Here is a 16,246-nt window from a genome sequence, read left to right as displayed (position 1 = left end):
CGGCACAGCCGGCCTGCCCCGGCGCCCCGTGACCAGAATACGCTTCCCGCTGGCCCGCGCCGCGCCGCCCGCCAGGCCGCCCGCCTGCGCTCGGGAGTCGGCCCGGGGACGCCGCGAAGGACCGCCTGGGAAGGAGGACTACGCCCCCCACAATGCACCGCGCCAGAGGCCGCTCACTTCCGGACCCGGGGCGGGCTTATTCTGGCCGCTTTCCAGGGCACTGCAACGGCCCATGCAGAGCAGATTCTTTCCCCGACCCGACTTATCCTCGGTGGACTAGAAAGGCATATTGGGTCAGGACGTTGTCGCCGGGACCGCCCTTTACAAAGACCAGAAATGCTGATGGGGTCGGGCGGCGGGCGCTCCTCCACTGCGCAAGCGCCATGAGCAAGTGCCCACGAAAACTACAATTCCCGCAATGCCTTGCGCTGAACCCGGAGGTGGAGGCCTGGAGCGCCGCCTAAGGGAGAGGTCGGGTTACGGAGGACCAGGATTTAGGCGAGGTTGTTTTGCCCGCCCCAAGCGGTACCACAAACCTTGGTGGCGGAGTCGTAGGCATTACTACGGTGATGGGGCGGGATACCTGGGCTTCAGCACTTCTAAAGACGTTAGGATCCCCTTTTCCTTGTGTTGGGGACTCTCCCCCAACTCAGCCGCCAAAGCGTACTTAGTAGGCGTACTGTGCCCCGGGCCCAATGCATGGAGTTGGGAACCTTGCTCTGAGGGATGGTTCACTCAAAGCCCGATTTCCTGGCCCGATTTCTTAGAGGGATGAGGGCCCGACTTTTGGATAATAGATGTGAATACACGCGAATTTACATAGATGTGAAGAAACGCTCAACAGGAATGAACTGAACAGAGAAGAAAATGGGAGGTGGAGGCCCAGGAAGAGAAAATGAGGAAAAGCTTGGGTGGGGAGGAGTAGCTGGTTCTTGCCCTGGGAACTAGCCCTTTAGGCCCTGAGGCAGAAAAGAGCTCCACCTTTAAAGCGGGCGGCAGGTGTAGCAGAAACGCTGAAAGATACCAAACGGCCAAATAAAAATATTTGAGATTTTATTCTGCAGGGGACTGAGAGCTGTTGAAGGATGCTAAGCGAGAGGATAAGCAGAATTTGTATTGTAACAAGACACCTCCCAACTCCCTCGACTTCTATGAGGAGAATGTTCTAAAAGGCAAGAGAGCCTGTGGGAAACCTGGGAGCCCAGGCAGTCGTCCAGGAAAATTAACCTGCAAGCTAGTCCTCCTTTGCTGACTTCTCCTTTCTCCTACTTATTCCTCTTCACTTTTTCTCTGACTCTTCATTTTTTTTTTCTCCTGATGACGAACCACGGATATGAAATTAAAGCCTAGTATATATTATTTGTAATTATTTGATATAAAAACAAAAATAGATTGGGCTATTTAAATGCTTGCAAAAGAAAGAAAAATGTTCCAAGTTAACTTTATTTTTTTAGTTTGTTGTTCTTTATTATAAAAGACCCGTACTTAAAAAACAACTATCTTTCCGGTCCCAACACCCAAACATTACCATTGCATTTCTGTTTACAACCAATGTGATTCTTGGCTATTTGTGTGGGTTTCACAGACCTATAAAAGGAGAAAGTCCCATTCCTCCTGCCCTGTGCAACCGATTCTACAGTTTGAACCATAAGATTCAGAAATGCATTCTCGGATATGTGTAGCCCGTAGCGAAAGATGTACATTCATTTGAGTGAATCATTTATACAATAGTAAAAATATGAATAAACACTTTGTTATGATTAAATGTTTTAAAGTGTGTGCATTATAGATAAAATTCGCATAAGAGCATTGTATATGTTATCTATTTTCATTGTCTTGCAGTTACTGATATGGTTCTACTCCTGTCTCAAGACCTACCTTACTCAAAAATGTTGGTGAGGTTAAATTGATATATCGTTATGCACAGAACATCAAAGATTATGCTCAATAAAACCCTACCTTCTAGTACATAAAATCACTTCTAGTCTACATTTAATCTTACACACTCAAAACATATCTGGAATGCATGGCTTTCTTCCCACCCCATTGCCCTGCCCACCCTCTATCTTGTCACCTCTGGAGAAAGGCAAGAACTTTTCACATGTCTTCCTACTTCCAATCTTGCCTCTCCTACATTCTTGTTCTTCACATGGCTGCCAAAGAAAATATGATTATGTGATAGCTTTGCTTAAATCCCTGCAGTGGTCTATTGCATTTAGAACAATGTCCAGACTTCTTTCCAGAGCCTGCCAGATACCACATGGTCTGGCCCTTGCCAATCTCTCATTCCTCCTTCCTTCACTCATGAGCCCAGTGTGTTTTAAACAAGTAATAAATATAAAATTTAATCAATTATGTAAATACATATAACAATACCATGCAAAAGTAAGTTTATTCGGAAAGATTTTGTTTTTTTCCCATATTATCCAGTTCGAGGCTTTAAAACAAACAAATAAATAAATAAGAAATAAGTAAATATTGCCCTTAGGGGACCATGGAAATGTGTTTGCAAAGAGCTAACCAATTCAGTCGGATAACAGAGGTCAGCTCTATTTTTTTTTAATTAAGTTTATTGGGGTAACATTGGTTAATACAATTATAATTTTCAGGTGTACATTATCATTTGACATCTGTATATTCTATTGTTTACCACCCAAAGTGCAGTTTCCTTCAGCTACCATATATTTGATCCCCTTTACCCACTTCACCCTCCCCCTAAACCCTGTATTTGACTGCCTTTACCCCGTCTACCTTCCCCCTCTACCTCCCCCTCCTCCCCCACTCCAAGTCAGCTCTAAATGATAAGGAAGATTGATATTATTCCTTTGCAGTGCTCTTATTTTGAGAAGCAAGAATCTTTTTTTCATTTGCTTTATTTTTTAACACAAACACAAATATGTCCATGTCTGAGTATCTGCTACTTTACCCCCGATCTTGGAGCAAAAAAAAAACAACATGGGAAACTTAAGTTCTAATTCAGTTCCCATGAAAACTTAAGAAAGGCGGTGGAGGCTGTCAATCAGTGAAAAATATGGTAATAGAAGTCTCCAGCATTAATAAAACTTTTGAGAGCCGGAATTCATCTCAAAATTGCACATGTTTGGAGATCATCACTTCTGCTGGGTCACAAACACTAGCCTCAGAGTATGCAAACTAATCTCTTCTGATAGATACCAATCCTACCTAGTGGTCTTTGCAAATACAAAGATAAAATTATTTTTTTCCTGGCTTAAGTATCTCTCCTCACCTTCGGAGAGGGAGATGGGAAATGAATGTTGGGAAATGAGAGACATTCTATAACAGTGACCACTATTTGTTGATGGCCTGACTTACTGTGTCAGACCCTGAGTTAAACATTATTTCACTGAATCATTACAAACCCGTTATTAGGTGGCTATCATCCTCAACTTAGAGATGAGGAAACCAAGCTTCGACTGGATACATACATTTGCCTAGGCTTACTGTTAGGTAAAACAGTCTCCAAATACAAAGTTTGCAACCACCGCTGTACACGCCCTGCGCCACTCGGCGGTAGGGCTAGAACGGCAATTCCCGTGGGACTGTGCGGCAACCTCGCGAGAGCTGGCTTAAATGCAGCGGCGGGAAGACGACAGCCGTGGCTACCCCAGCAGTTAGTTGAGAGGTGGACCTCTGAAACTATGGCAGACAGCTACAGCTCCGACAACGAGCCAACGACGCGCACGCTGCTGCGGCGTGTGCTGGATACAGAGTGCCCACGCACCCCGCGGCGACCCCGGAGTACTCGGGCTGGGTATGTGAGGGCGCCGCCCCAGCACTTGAGCAACGGGAGGGACTTGGGGTGGGGTCGCTGTAGGATCCAGCGCTGACCCTGTTTAGAGAAGGAAACCTAAGTCTCAGAGAGTTGCAGAGCCCAGGGCTCTGAGAAGTGGTCCTATTTCTCTAGCTGGGCTTCAGTCAGCTCTTCGTGCTGCTCCCTAGACTCCGGGCCACCAGGCCTCGGGACCACAGAGTTAAATTATGCCCTCATTTTCGGGGATCCGCCTCTGGAGATGAAGGATAGGCGCTCAGAATACTGCCTTCTGCTCTGTTCTCTAAGCCACTTTTCCCAAAATCAGCCCAGAGTGTGTCAAGGCATCTGCCCAGAACTATCTCCCAGGTGGTCCCACCTCTCTCTGCATTCAGTCCTACCGCCCCTGTAGCTCCCAGCTGGAAGATGAGAAAGGAGCTGGAGAGCACAGCCTGGGCAGTAGTTGAGAGGCAAGAACTGGAAAGATGCTTTGCTAGGGAACAGGGATTTGGCTTGACTGGGTGGATGTGTCAGCAGGTGAGGGCTGTGGTGAGCTCATGGAGCAGAGGCTGTGGGAGTTGGCATCTGCCAGTCTGGGGCAGTGCAGTTCCTTTAAAAGCAACGGGAAGACATTCATTACATGTTTTAGACCTATGCTGATGAAATGAGAGCTGTGCCCTGGGAACATTTATGTGGTTCTGGAATCTGAGAGGGATTGGACTGGAGAGACTAGGGCTAGAGTGACCCATGTGGAGGTTGCTATCAGATCCCAACAAGTACTTAAATGGTTTAAAATATTTAAATGTCTTTCTTGGATTGTTACTTTAATGGCTGGAATGGATACTCTTTTAATTGCTTTTCTCTGTGGCTAACCCCTACTTATGCCCAAGTCACATTTGTGAAGCCTTTCTCAGCCCCTCTCTCTGGCTGTGTCATCATATTCTCTCTCTTCCTGTACCCTTTGGACTCCCTTTCATTCACAACCCTAGTGACATAGAACTGGAAACAGGGGCTATGGGAGGGCCAAGTGTTTTCTGAGGCCTTGCCCCTGAGGGAAAAGGACTTCAGACCAAGATCCCTGATGAAGGCATGTCTTTGCATCCACTAGTTCCCCCTCCCTACATAGTTCTCAGAACCACTTGTCTTTATACAGTGCCCGGAGAGCCCTGCTTGAAACACCTTTCTCTATGAGGCTGAGGAGCCAAACAAAGACAACTTCTCGGCAGCCTTCCCATAGAGCCAGGGTAAGTAAGTGCCCAGCCCACTGATCACTACAGGGCTCTGGCTGCCTTCAGGGTGAGGGCCCTGAAGTCTAGCTCTGCTCTGGAGCTCATCTTGAAGGAATCTCAAGGCAAAGAGACAGACTGTTTGCTTGGTGCTTTCCCTCAAAGTCTGTTGGCAGATTGGCCCACATTCAAGCCAGTGGACACCTGAAGGAACAGACCCCCCGGACTCTGCTGGAGAACATCCTACTAACTGGTGAGTACTGGCCTGCTGGTCAGTTAGGCCCCAGTCCCATAGTATCCCTCGTTCAGGGCATCTTGCCCTGCCAGCTGCACCTTCTCCTTGTATTTCTATAGCCCCAGAATCTTCCATGGTCATGCCAGAGCCAGAGGTGATGCCAGTGCCAGCACCGCAGGTGGTCCAGCCCTCCAGCTGGGAAAGCAGTCGGGGCAGGTACACAATGAATTCCCCTCTGGGACTGGACTGTTAGACAGCTCCAGTCTTAGAACCTCTTGGGGGTTCCCAAAAGCCATATTTGGGCTTCCTGGCCTGTCTAAGCTCTATCCTTGTAGCCTGGAACTGCAACTTCCTGAGCTTGAACCCCCCACAACCCTGGCTCCAGATCTGCTGGCTCCTGGCAGGAGGAAGCAGAGGCTGAGATTGTCAATGTTTCAGCAAGGAATGGACCAGGGGCTGCCTCTCTCCCAAGGTGAGGCCCTGGACAATGCCTATGACCACCTTCTCCTGTCCTCTGTAGAGGCTGAGGAGGCCTGAGAGAGGGCTATCATGAGTCTGGGTAACTTATCATGGTTTCTTTTTATGTCCTCTTGCAGAGCTTCATGGGAAAGCTGATGCCTCCTCCCTCACCAGGTGCCATTGTCTGTTCTGGGGGTTGTTGGAGGAGAGCCTTGGGGAACGACTAGAATAGATTCTGGCCATACTGCTCACTGCCAGTTTTAGCCTCACACATGGTGGTTGTGTTCTAAGAAATGAGAGCACCAGGGCAAATGGAGAAATCAGGAGATGAGGGGAGCTGGGCCTCAGGTCGCTGACTTTCCTCTGTGCTTTCCTCCCACCAGCTCCCTCAACCTGACCTTTGCCACACCTTTCCACCCACAATCAGTGAAGAGGCCTGGTTTGGCCCGCAGACCTCCTACACGCCGAGCTGTAGATGTGGGTGTATTTTTGAAGGATCTGCAAGATACTTCTATGGCCTTGGCTGCTCCAGGTAAGGTTGAGATTTCCCTCTCACAGCCTGTGGGGAAGGCTTTCCTCCATGACAGATAGGAGGTGCTGTGTGAGTCCAGTGTTGCTCCCCTCTACATTGGGTCAAGGACAGTGAGCAAGCCTGGCCAGTAGGTCTATAAGGAGTTTCTGCTTTCTTTCCATAAGGTGCTCTTGTCTTGGTAGGACAGTCCCTCAGGGTCTCTTCCAAGACCTCATATCCTTGAGGAGCTATAAGCTGAGGTTAGGAAAGGGTGGCTAGAGCTTGTTGGGAGTTGAAAGGGGCCAAGTTTCAGAAATAGCTAGCCAGTCAGAGCTGACCTGGGAACCTGATTCAGGAAGACAAGTTAAGTTCACTAAGGTAAGAGAAGGGTTCCAGGTAGAGGAAACAGAGTGAGACATAGAGAGTAGAGGCATGATGAGCATTTTGGGTGGGGTAAGCTGTGGAGCCTAGGAATGGCAGGCTAAGGAACAGGAAGGTGAGCACAGAGAGCTATGGAAGGGAGATAAGGTAGCCTTCTCTCTCTGAAAGCCACTTCGGGCAGACTCATGGGACCCCCTAGCCAGGCCCTAGTGACTGGGTAGCAGCAAGTAGGCCTGGAATACACTGAGTGCCATCTGGTTCTTGATCTCCAGGTGATAGCCTCAGAACCCCTGTTGCTACCCTACCAACGAACACTGCATTGGAGGACACCCAGCCTTTCTCCCAGCCTTTGATTGGCCATTCCCCCAGTGTGCACCACTCCCTGACCTGCCCCTCTTTCTCTGCTGAGAGGGCTGTCAGTTGGAGGACACATCGCAGTAGGCCTGGGCTACAGAACAACAGTGAGTATGTAGGGAAGGTGGTCTGGAGCCAAGCTAAGTTTAGGCGAGAGTTGGCAAGTCCTTATGTGTTTCCCCAGAGCACCCTGGCTGTTGGTCCTTCCTCCATCCAAGAACAGAGTCAGTGTTGGACCAAGAGACTCCAAACCAGTACACTGGGGCTGCCTCTGGCCTCTTAATGGGCTACGTTGGGTTTTACTACTCCATCTTTACCCAATCTCAGAGCTACAGCCTTGACCTACTGCTTTTCTAGCCTTTATTCTCCCCTTGATCCAGGTCCTGGGAAACCAGCCCAGCTTCTGGCAGGAAAGGCAAAGGAGGTTGATGCTCTTGGTATGGGTTTCCTAAACACTAGCAATAATATCTCTGGAGAAGATGGACTAGAGCCCTTACACGATGGAGTTGGTGAGGAGGTAGAGGAAATGATGGAAGAATGCTTGAGCATGAGCGAAGTGAAGGAGGCAGCAGTGGCACAAGGATCTCTCAGAGCAGAAGAGCCTGAGAGACACACAGAAGTGATGAAATCAGAGGGATCCCAGGGGACTATTGAGGCCAAGGAACCAAAAAGATCTTCAGGGGATAAGGACACCTCTGGTAGAGCAGGTAAGGGGCCCAGTGCAGGGATGGGGGGGGGAGAATGGGTAAGTGATGGCTATGTTCAGTCCTTGGCCTTGGAGGAGGGCCTTACATGGTTGGGTTTTGTTGCTGAGCACAGGTAGCGTTGGGCCAGGGAGACTCAGAGGGGCCCCTTGCTTGGCTGGCTGGAGCTAAATGGGGCCCTCGATGAACGGGACAGGGAAGCTATAGGCCTGCAGGATTGTGCGAGATGGTTAGGCCTGAGTCCCCTTAACCCTCCCATTTCTCTGCAGCAAGTCCAGAGTTGGCCTGCAGCACGCCAGAGTTTCCTCAGGCCAGGCAACTTCATTTTCTTGAGCCAGCTCGACCCACAAGCACTGCAATGTAAGGTCCCATAACCCTATTCCACATGGGCCTTTTGGGCAGGGGGCAGGCACCACAGGTTGGCATTGGGCCCCACAAGATTATCCCTCTTCCGACAGGTATGCAGATCATTATCTAGCAGAGCATCCTTAGGTGTTCTGGGTGTGGCTCACTAAGAGCATATCTGTCATTCTGGTACCTGATTCTGGGGGCTTAGAAGAACCTGGGTAGGGGCAGGGACAGTCACAATAGGCTGAGGGGAGGGAATGTCCATGCTGAGGTCTGAGGGTCATGGGCCTGAGCAAAAACCAGTTTGTATGGTGAGGCTAGACTGGGACATTTGGTCCAGACTGTGGAGGATAAAGGTCCCAGGGAAAGACCAGGCCTCTACATGACCCCTTGTCCCCACTGAGCCCAGCAGATGATTAGAGCTGTTGGTCCAGGCTGGCCAAGGAGCACAAGGGCCCCAGTCCTGACAGGAGCTAGCAAGACTTATCTGTGATTAGAGGACTTCTCAGGTAGCAATTCAGCTAACTCTGTCCTTTCCTGCCCCTAGTTTATCTTCAGAGCCTCTGGAGCCTCTATCAGCTAGGCTTCCTCCCAGGGCCCGAACTGCTGGCCCCAGAATCCGTCAAGATCCCTATAAGACTGGACTGAGCCACTATGCTAAGCTCTTCAGCTTCTATGCTAAGATGTCCATGGAGAAGAAGGCTGTTGAGATGGTGGAGAAGTGGTGAGTCCTGGATCCTCAGGGAGAGGAGCCTCTCAGATGATGAACACTTTGTTCAGTCTATTCTACTCCAATCTTCTTGGCAGCCTGGATAAATATTTCCAACATCTGTGTGATGACCTGGAGGTATTTGCTGCTCATGCTGGCCGCAAGACTGTGAAGCTAGAGGACCTGGAGCTGCTGATGCGACGGTCAGTGGGTGGAAGTAGGGAGATTATGGGTGTGGGAATGCTGGTGCTGATTCTGTATCTCTATCATCTTCTGCAGGCAGGGCCTGGTCACTGACCAAGTCTCCCTGCACGTGCTTGTGGAGCGGCACCTGCCCCTGGAGTACCGGCAGCTGCTAATCCCTTGTGCGTTCAGTGGCAACTCTGTCTTCCCTGCTCAGTAGTGGTCAGCCCTTGACAACTGCCTTGACCTCACCAGGGGCCCCTTGGCACCACATATTCTTCCAGTTCTCCTCCCCACCCCCATCATCAATAAAGTGTCACAAACAGAATATGTTGTGTTTCGGTACATGTCCTGGGGCCAGCCAGGCAGGGACTAGCCCCCTCCTTTGCATAATCAGGAGAATAGCATGGACTCAGACAAACAATTTTATACTAAAAATCAAGGGTTTGCTGCCCACAGTGGCTCTAGCTTACAGGCTCCTGCTCTCGAGGCCCCATGCGCCTGATGTCGGCCATCTGAAGCCGTTCCAGGGCAGTCTGGAGCTGTATCACAATGTCCTCTGTCTTTTCCTCAGCCTCCTCTGGCAGTTCTGTCACAGGGAGCTGGAAGGCCTGGCTCAAATAGCTGTTCAGGGTCTGCTTGTCCAGTTTGGGATCTATGGTCATCAGGGCCTCACGTACCTTGGGTAGGGTCACCTTTTCACGGCTGCCCCAAAAGAAAAGAGAGAGATAGGCCTTGACTGCCCCCCACCCCAGACCCCAAGATGCCTTCTGCCAGGCTTGAGCAATATATAGTGCCCAGCAGCAAGCTCAATACGCAGGGAGACCCAGGGGCTTGAAATGCTACCCTGTGGCCCAACCTGTGGGACTTGCCTATGGCTAAGTGGACCTGAGGGCCCCAGGGTCACTCACAGTTCAAGGCCCAGCTCCTGCTTTAGTTCCTGTAAGTAATCATCCTTTTCTTCCAAGTACTGTTCCCATAGCTGTTGCACAAAAGGCCTACTTTGGCCCTCTTCATCCTGAGACAGGCCATAAGATAGGGTAAGTGCACATGGGCTAGGGTCTGACGAGGCTAGAGCAGGGCTGGGAAAGTTCCTGGACCCCTGACACACCTCCGCAAACAATGAGCGGTAGTTGAGCAAGTCTGCATTGCTGCTGCTCGGATGCCAGCCCCCTGCCTCCATTAGCTCTTGAATTTTCTCTTCCTTCTTAAAGGGAAAGGTGCTCTTGAGGACAGTGCTGTGGGGAGACACAAGGGCCAACAGAGGCCTGGCTGAGACCTGCCCACCCATCTTCCTGCACCCCTTTGCTGGCCCCACTAGTGCTCAAAAAGGCAGCCAGCATTGAGGCTGTGGCCTTTCCCACCAGGCTCCCCTTTCCCCAGCACACCTGGGAGCCTGGCCAGAAGAAGTGTTGGAGAGGAGTTTGAGGTGGCCTGGCTGGCCTCTCACCTTAACTGCTCCATGGTTAGCAGCCCCTCGTTCTGACTGTCAACATTTGTCATCTCCTTCAGCAGCTGTGTTACTGTTTCCTTCTGCTTGATGTACACACTTTCGTTCCACTGCAGAGAGGGAAGTACTGACTACCTTGCTACTTCTTGGAGTGGTAGGGACAGAGCTGGTCTATGCTGGGGACAAAGGGTAGAGGGCCAGACCCAAGCTCACCTTTCCCATCAAGACTGCATAGAACTGACTCATGACCTCATTGGAGCGGAAGAGCTTAATATTTTCAAAAATGGTGTAAGCCCAGGCCATGGCATCAGCAGGCCCAAAACGACGCTCCAGGAAATTGAGAAAGAAATCTTGGAACTTCTCTTTCTGTAGGATAGGGGAAGACTACTTGGTCAGCTGCTCCATGGTTGGTTGGCCCTCCTCCTTGCTCCCTAGCACATTGAGGGAACCTCCCGGAGGATTCTGGAGGCCAAAATGGCTGCTGAGATCTGACCTGCTCCTCAGCGAGACGTTCTTTCCAGGCATCCTTAAGGAGGTTTATGACATCCTTCTTGGTTGGCTTCTTGTTCTCCACAACACCTTCAAACCGAAGGAAAGGGGGGATGGATTCTTCATAGCCCTGGAAGGGAAAGTGTCGGCTCATCACTGGGCTTATCTGTGGCCCCACTCTCAAGAAGGGCAGAGCCCCCGGTGGTTCCTCAAGAACCTCAAGTCTCAGCAGCAAGGCTAGGCCCTTTTGACTCTGGCCCCAACCCTCCCAAGCCTACAAACTCCCCTACCAGACCAGGGAAGAAGTCTTTCTCCTGTAGCAGGCCCACACCAATCTCCTCCAGGAGCACATCCACCAGCTGGTCGCTGTTCTTGCCCTCAGCCAGCATGTGCCAGCGATCTGGGCCCCCAGCCACCACATCTGCAAGTGGAGAGTGGGAGCTGGAGTCAGAACCACACACTTGAGCAGTCCCTGGAGCCCCAATAGCCATCATTACCTTCACACTTGGCCCAGTCAGGCCGTGGTGTGGAGGTGCGCTGGATCTCCTGTAACTCAGAATGATACTGGTCCCGCTCCTTCAGCGTGCTCATGTGCAACTGCAGCAGCATCTCATGCTCCTTACAGACTTCTTTGTAGTCGTCTCTCAGGCTGTCCAGCTGTGGGCAAAGTGATTGGTCCTTGCTACCCACCTGCACGACCCTGCCCTACCCTGCCTGGCCTGCTTGCCCACCAGCACCTGCTCCTGCAAATCCTTGTTGGTCTTCTCTTGCATTTCAAAGTCCCTCCTGGGCACCACGTCGCCAAAGTTGGCCTTCATGGTGTTGAGTTCCATCTGCGTGCGGGCCAGGTCTTGCCGGGCCATCTTCAGAGCCACCGTTAACTTCACAGGGTCTTCCCCCCAGATGCCTGCCAGGGGTCCCAGCAACTTGTGTCACCTGACTCTGGTGCCTGTAGCCCAGGGCAGGGTTAGAGGGTCCCTTGGGGCATGTCTCAAGTCCTGCTCTCCCTCCTTGGGAACCCCCTGGTCTTTCCCACAGTGCTACCAGCCTAGGGCTGAGGGCTTAAATAGAGAAGCCCAAGACAAGGAGTACCAGGCTTGTCCTGCCCCCTTAGGGAGTCTAGGCTGTCTCAGCTGCCAGCAATTGTTCCTACTTAGACGACGAGTCTACGATTCTCAGTCCAGCTCAGAAGGGCCACAGACCCAGGTGGCAGCAGGGACATCTCCCATCATGAATGGGCACTTAATGAGCAGATATTAGGAGAGCTGAATGAATGGGGTTGGGTGGTGGGAGCCAGACTCCTCTCCAGCACCTCATCAGCAAGAAACCTCCCTTGGGCTTACCTGGGGACTGGGCTAGTGACATGTCTTCCCGCTGGTACCGTAGCTCATTCAGGTCCGCGATGAGGATCTTGCGGGCATCTCGCTCACTGAGGTAGCGTAGGTACTCCTCAGCCAAGGTCTTCCTTAGTTTGGTCACCTGTTGGGAAGGTGGCTGCATGGTCTTGGGCTGTCTTTGGATCCCTGTATGTAGCTAGTCCCCACAGGGGATGGGATGTGTGCTGTGTGGCCTCATCAGGGCCTAGGAACAAGAAAGGTAGAGGAAGAAGGAGACTGGCCATTCCTGAGAATCCAGCAGAGTGCCAGCGCTTCCTGTGGTGGAGGTCTGGCGGTCAAGGAGCAGGACTCTCCTAGCATTTGGGGCTACATGGAACTAGTGCTGAGCCAAGGAGGAGGGCAGAACATGGAGGTAGCAGGGGCTCTGGGGAGGTGGCGGCTCAGTCTGTCATTCCAGGTAGAAGGGTGGAGGGAGTTAGGAGGTCACCTCAGTACACAAGGCCTCAGGTCACCCTTGGGGTGGGGGTAGCAGGGATTTAGGGAGCTGGTCACCGTATTATTTCCATTTACCTCGCTCTGCAATGAGATCTTCTCCTCATTCTTCTTGTCAATGATTTTTAGCAAATTCATCTTCTCTTTCTTCAGCATGGAGATTTCAGATCTCTCCTCAGCCCTCATGGCTAGGATCCTCTCATTGCAGTCTTCATTCACAGTGACAAGCTTGGCCTTCAGGGGCTCCAGAGCCCGAATCTTCTCCCTCTGGTGGGCTAAGCAGGGACAGGTGCGAGAGTCCCTTTGGGGCCATGGGGAACAGCCAGGAGACTGATGCTAGGGTCACAGTGAGTGGCTATGAGTCTTGCAAACTCTAGGAGTCTATTAATGCCTCATTCAAAGCACAGCCTCTGCTTAAGGCCTTTCTACACTTGATTTTTTTTTTAAAGTTTATTTGAACCAAACTGATGACATATGCTGGGGGCAGAGTCTAGATGAGGACTGGGGTCTCGCCAATGACCTTTTCTCCTACAATCTTTGTCTTACAGCTGCACCATGCCTGATACCTCCTGAGCCTGGTTGCAGGGAGCTGTCTCACTTCCCAGAGGTACTCACTCCCTCTGGGCTCAGCCTCAACAGAAAAGTACTCTATTTCCTATAGATACTGCCCCACCATGCTTCCCAAGGACAGGAGGTGGTGAGGTCCCCTCAGGTGCTCTATCACAGGACAGTGTAAGCAAAAAAGCTTAGCAGAGCTTGGTGACCTCAAGGCTCAGTTAGTAGCTGCCCCAGCCCTACTGCAGAGCCCCAGAAGGTCAAGGTAGGACCCTCTCCACACCTTCCAACCTGGGCTCAGGCAGGGAGCCTGCAGTCTTACCCAGCATCACCTCATACGCATTCTTGATAGAAGATAGCAATGGCTTGTACGTTTTGAAGTCCTCTATGAAGAACTCAAAGATCTCTCTGTAAGGCTGGCAGGAAAAGGGAACCTGTCACCTCCTGGCCTATAGCTGCCACCCTCAGTGGGACCTGAGTTTTTCTTTGCTTGGCTTAGAAGTATTCTAGCATGAAGCTGCCTGGTGACCCACATTCAAATAAATGCCCCAGGCACCACCTGGATCTCTCAACACCAGGAAACTGAGGGGGTAGCTCTGTCTCTCCAGAGGCCTTTCCTGGTGCTGTCTCTGAGGCTTGGCAGACAACCTCTCTGGCTCTCTAGGACACTACCTGAGCCCCTTCTCTGGCTCTCCAGGCCACTAGCCTCCTCCATGCACTGTGCCTCAGTTGGCCTCCCACCAGCACCCACCCACTCCCATTTTAAAGCCCTGTGGGAGCAGGAGGAGATGGAAGGTTCTAGCCTTGCATTCTGACCTCCAAGCAGAAGTGTGGTTTCCTGTCTCACTTGGACACACAGGAAGGTTTGGGAGGCGGCATCATGTACTGGAATGAGCACAGGCTCCTGAACAGGCCTGAGTTTGAATCCTAGCTCCACTGCTTCATACCTGAATCCCTTCTCCAAGTTTCTACTTCCTTGTTGGTGAGGTACTTTCAGCTTGTGAGGGCATATATATAAGGCCTCGTTCAGGGCCTAGCAAATGCTTTTGTCAGTGACTAAGTCAGAAGTGAGGGATTCCCCATCATTTTCCCTGTTTGAGTAGGGATTTGGTGATTCTCTCCCTTATATGTACCAGAATCCAGGTTGCATCTAGATTTCTCTCTTTGTGTGTGTGGGCTAAGTTCCTGAAGCTTTGGGCTGTTGTCACTGGGCTGGTGAACACTGTAGGACCCCTGCTTGCCCAACTGCCAGGATCCAGGCTCTATTCCCTAATATCCAATGACCAAAGCTGGGCACTGGGGATCACAGAGCTGAAGAGATTAGAGACACATCCAGTCTACCTGACTCAGGTGAGGAAACTCAAGCCTCAGGAGTTTAAAGGGTTCTATACTGGCAGGCTTTCCTACTCACTGGCTTTGTCAAAGAACATGTTTCTCTTACCAGAAAGAGGAACCCAAAAGAACTAGGAGAGGCTGGTCTCTCCTGAAGGTCTGAAGTGCTCAGTCCTGATGAACAGGGCTTCCTCCCAACTCTTCCCCGTCCCATACCTAGAGTAATTCTGTGGCTCTGACCTGCAGCTTCAGCTCCTGGGCAGAGTCCGTGCTCAGGTCTAACAGAAGGAGTTCCTTACGTAGGTAGTTCTCTAGCTGCTCCAGATACCTTGGCTTAGTAGTGCCCAGGGTCTGCTGCTGCCAGCTACTGCAGGGGAGGGTGGGCTGAGTTGTGATAGGCACCCAACGAGGAGGCCCTTGCACCCTCAGTCTGGGGCAGCACATACCCTCGTGCTGTCTCTGGACCCCATGTGGGGTCTGTAGTAGCCCATCCACCATTGGGCTGACCCTGGCTTACCCTGATCGCCTCCGGTAGTCATCCGAACAGGGCTTTCGATTATGTAGAATGGTCTGGCCACTGGTGTATGTGGGCCATGGGGACAGGTAGCCATCAATGGAAGACTGATAGGAATGCAGGAAGGGACAGGTGGGGTTACCATGGCAACATTGCTCTCCTTCCTGCTGCTTCTCTCCATCCTTCTCCCTCCACTTGTGATTTTTTCCCCCAACATCTCAATATAGTTCATGATTAGAATTGTGGGCCCTAGAGTTAGAGAGGGCTTAGGCTAAGTCCCAGGTCTCCCTTATTAGTTGTGTGACCACAGGCTTAACTTCTCTGAGCCTTAGTCTCTGCATCTGTAAAATGGAGATGGCTATAGTCTCATTGCACTGTATTGATGTGAGGATGCAAAGAGAAAGCATAAAGGGTGGTTTACACAGACTCAGGTACCTCCTAGGAACTCAGTAAAGGTGAGCTATTCTCTTCTGTAGGTATGTCAATGAGTATTGGATACCTGTGCTATGAAAACATATAAGTACTGATCAAGACCAGCCCATGCCCTCACAACACAGTCCGGCTAAAGAGACAGAGGTAGAGGAGGGCAGGCCCAGCCTCAAGCCTGACTGACACAGACAGGACTGCAGAGATGCAGCAGCGTGAGCTGTGGAACCTGGGAGGAGACTGGGCTGCACCCTCTGGGGGAGGTGAGAAGAGTGTCCCAAAGCAGTGGGATCTCATTCTGAGCTTTGAGCAGGGGTAGGGCATGGAAGCAGTAGTATGTACAGGCTTGTTTTTTAACCTTTTCATGAAATACTCAAAACATAGGAGAAAAAAATGACCTCTGACCCAGTAAAGCCTACTTCTGGAGTTCATCTATTTAGTCATTCATTCGTTCATCAAACATTTGTGGGTCCGCTGAGTTCTAGGAACATGAGGGAAACTGGGGGTATGATGGGACTGGGGTGACAAGTGAATTGGTAATCAGAAATCAGCAGGTAGTGACTGAAGCCAATGCAGGTTACAGGAGGGTAGGGGGCCCTAAATGGAGGGGGTCAGGAGTGGGTGGGCATTTTGAAGAAGGAGGTGATGATGTCAGTGATGTGCAATAAAGCTTGAATGAGTGCGTGAGAGGAGCTGAGGTTATTTTGGGAGAAGGTGTGTGTAGGGAGTGGGGCTAGGGGACACAGAGACTGCCTGGGTAACCCCGCTTGCC

The 16,246-nt window shown here is 51.1% G+C and overlaps 2 protein-coding genes across 9 annotated transcripts in view; one reads left to right on the top strand and one right to left on the bottom strand.

Annotated features, from left to right (window-relative positions):
• The first annotated feature begins 3,408 nt into the window (after positions 1–3,408).
• Positions 3,409–9,207, top strand: CENPT (centromere protein T). 2 transcript variants are annotated; one of them, XM_006909776.3, is made up of 13 exons: positions 3,420–3,772; positions 4,923–5,013; positions 5,161–5,248; positions 5,350–5,446; positions 5,566–5,702; positions 5,827–5,863; positions 6,073–6,221; positions 6,854–7,042; positions 7,316–7,642; positions 7,909–7,999; positions 8,535–8,711; positions 8,795–8,899; positions 8,976–9,207. In XM_006909776.3, the coding sequence occupies exons 1-13, from the start codon at positions 3,660–3,662 to the stop codon at positions 9,097–9,099; spliced, it is 1,725 nt and encodes a 574-aa protein (XP_006909838.1). In that variant the 5' UTR covers positions 3,420–3,659; the 3' UTR covers positions 9,100–9,207. The 2 variants fall into 2 exon arrangements, with proteins under 2 accessions (XP_024901029.1, XP_006909838.1); XM_025045261.1 differs by lacking the exon at positions 6,854–7,042 and having other exon boundaries at positions 3,409–3,772.
• The window catches only part of TSNAXIP1 (translin associated factor X interacting protein 1), a 23,584-nt gene continuing 16,537 nt past the window's right edge, over positions 9,200–16,246 (bottom strand). Inside the window, exons 3-16 of one of the 7 annotated variants that reach the window (XM_006909865.3) lie at positions 15,052–15,155; positions 14,775–14,901; positions 13,525–13,618; positions 12,726–12,922; positions 12,162–12,297; positions 11,556–11,725; positions 11,316–11,475; positions 11,109–11,239; positions 10,823–10,948; positions 10,543–10,695; positions 10,330–10,439; positions 9,991–10,117; positions 9,791–9,897; positions 9,200–9,584 (exon numbers count right to left, since the gene is read on the bottom strand). In XM_006909865.3, coding sequence (XP_006909927.1) covers positions 9,344–9,584; positions 9,791–9,897; positions 9,991–10,117; positions 10,330–10,439; positions 10,543–10,695; positions 10,823–10,948; positions 11,109–11,239; positions 11,316–11,475; positions 11,556–11,725; positions 12,162–12,297; positions 12,726–12,922; positions 13,525–13,618; positions 14,775–14,901; positions 15,052–15,155 — 1,983 coding nt within the window. In that variant the 3' untranslated portion in view covers positions 9,200–9,343. Of the gene's footprint in view, positions 9,585–9,790; positions 9,898–9,990; positions 10,118–10,329; positions 10,440–10,542; positions 10,696–10,822; positions 10,949–11,108; positions 11,240–11,315; positions 11,476–11,555; positions 11,768–12,161; positions 12,400–12,725; positions 12,923–13,524; positions 13,619–14,774; positions 14,902–15,051; positions 15,156–16,246 lie in introns of those variants that run through there. The other 6 variants (XM_025045256.1, XM_015587679.2, XM_025045257.1 and 3 more) reach the window with 6 other exon arrangements.

Source organism: Pteropus alecto, unplaced genomic scaffold, assembly GCF_000325575.1.
Source record: "Pteropus alecto unplaced genomic scaffold, ASM32557v1 scaffold42, whole genome shotgun sequence".
Taxonomy (NCBI): Eukaryota; Metazoa; Chordata; class Mammalia; order Chiroptera; family Pteropodidae; genus Pteropus; species Pteropus alecto.
Note: the sequence above shows the minus strand (reverse complement) of the source record. Positions and strands in the feature narration are given on the sequence as shown.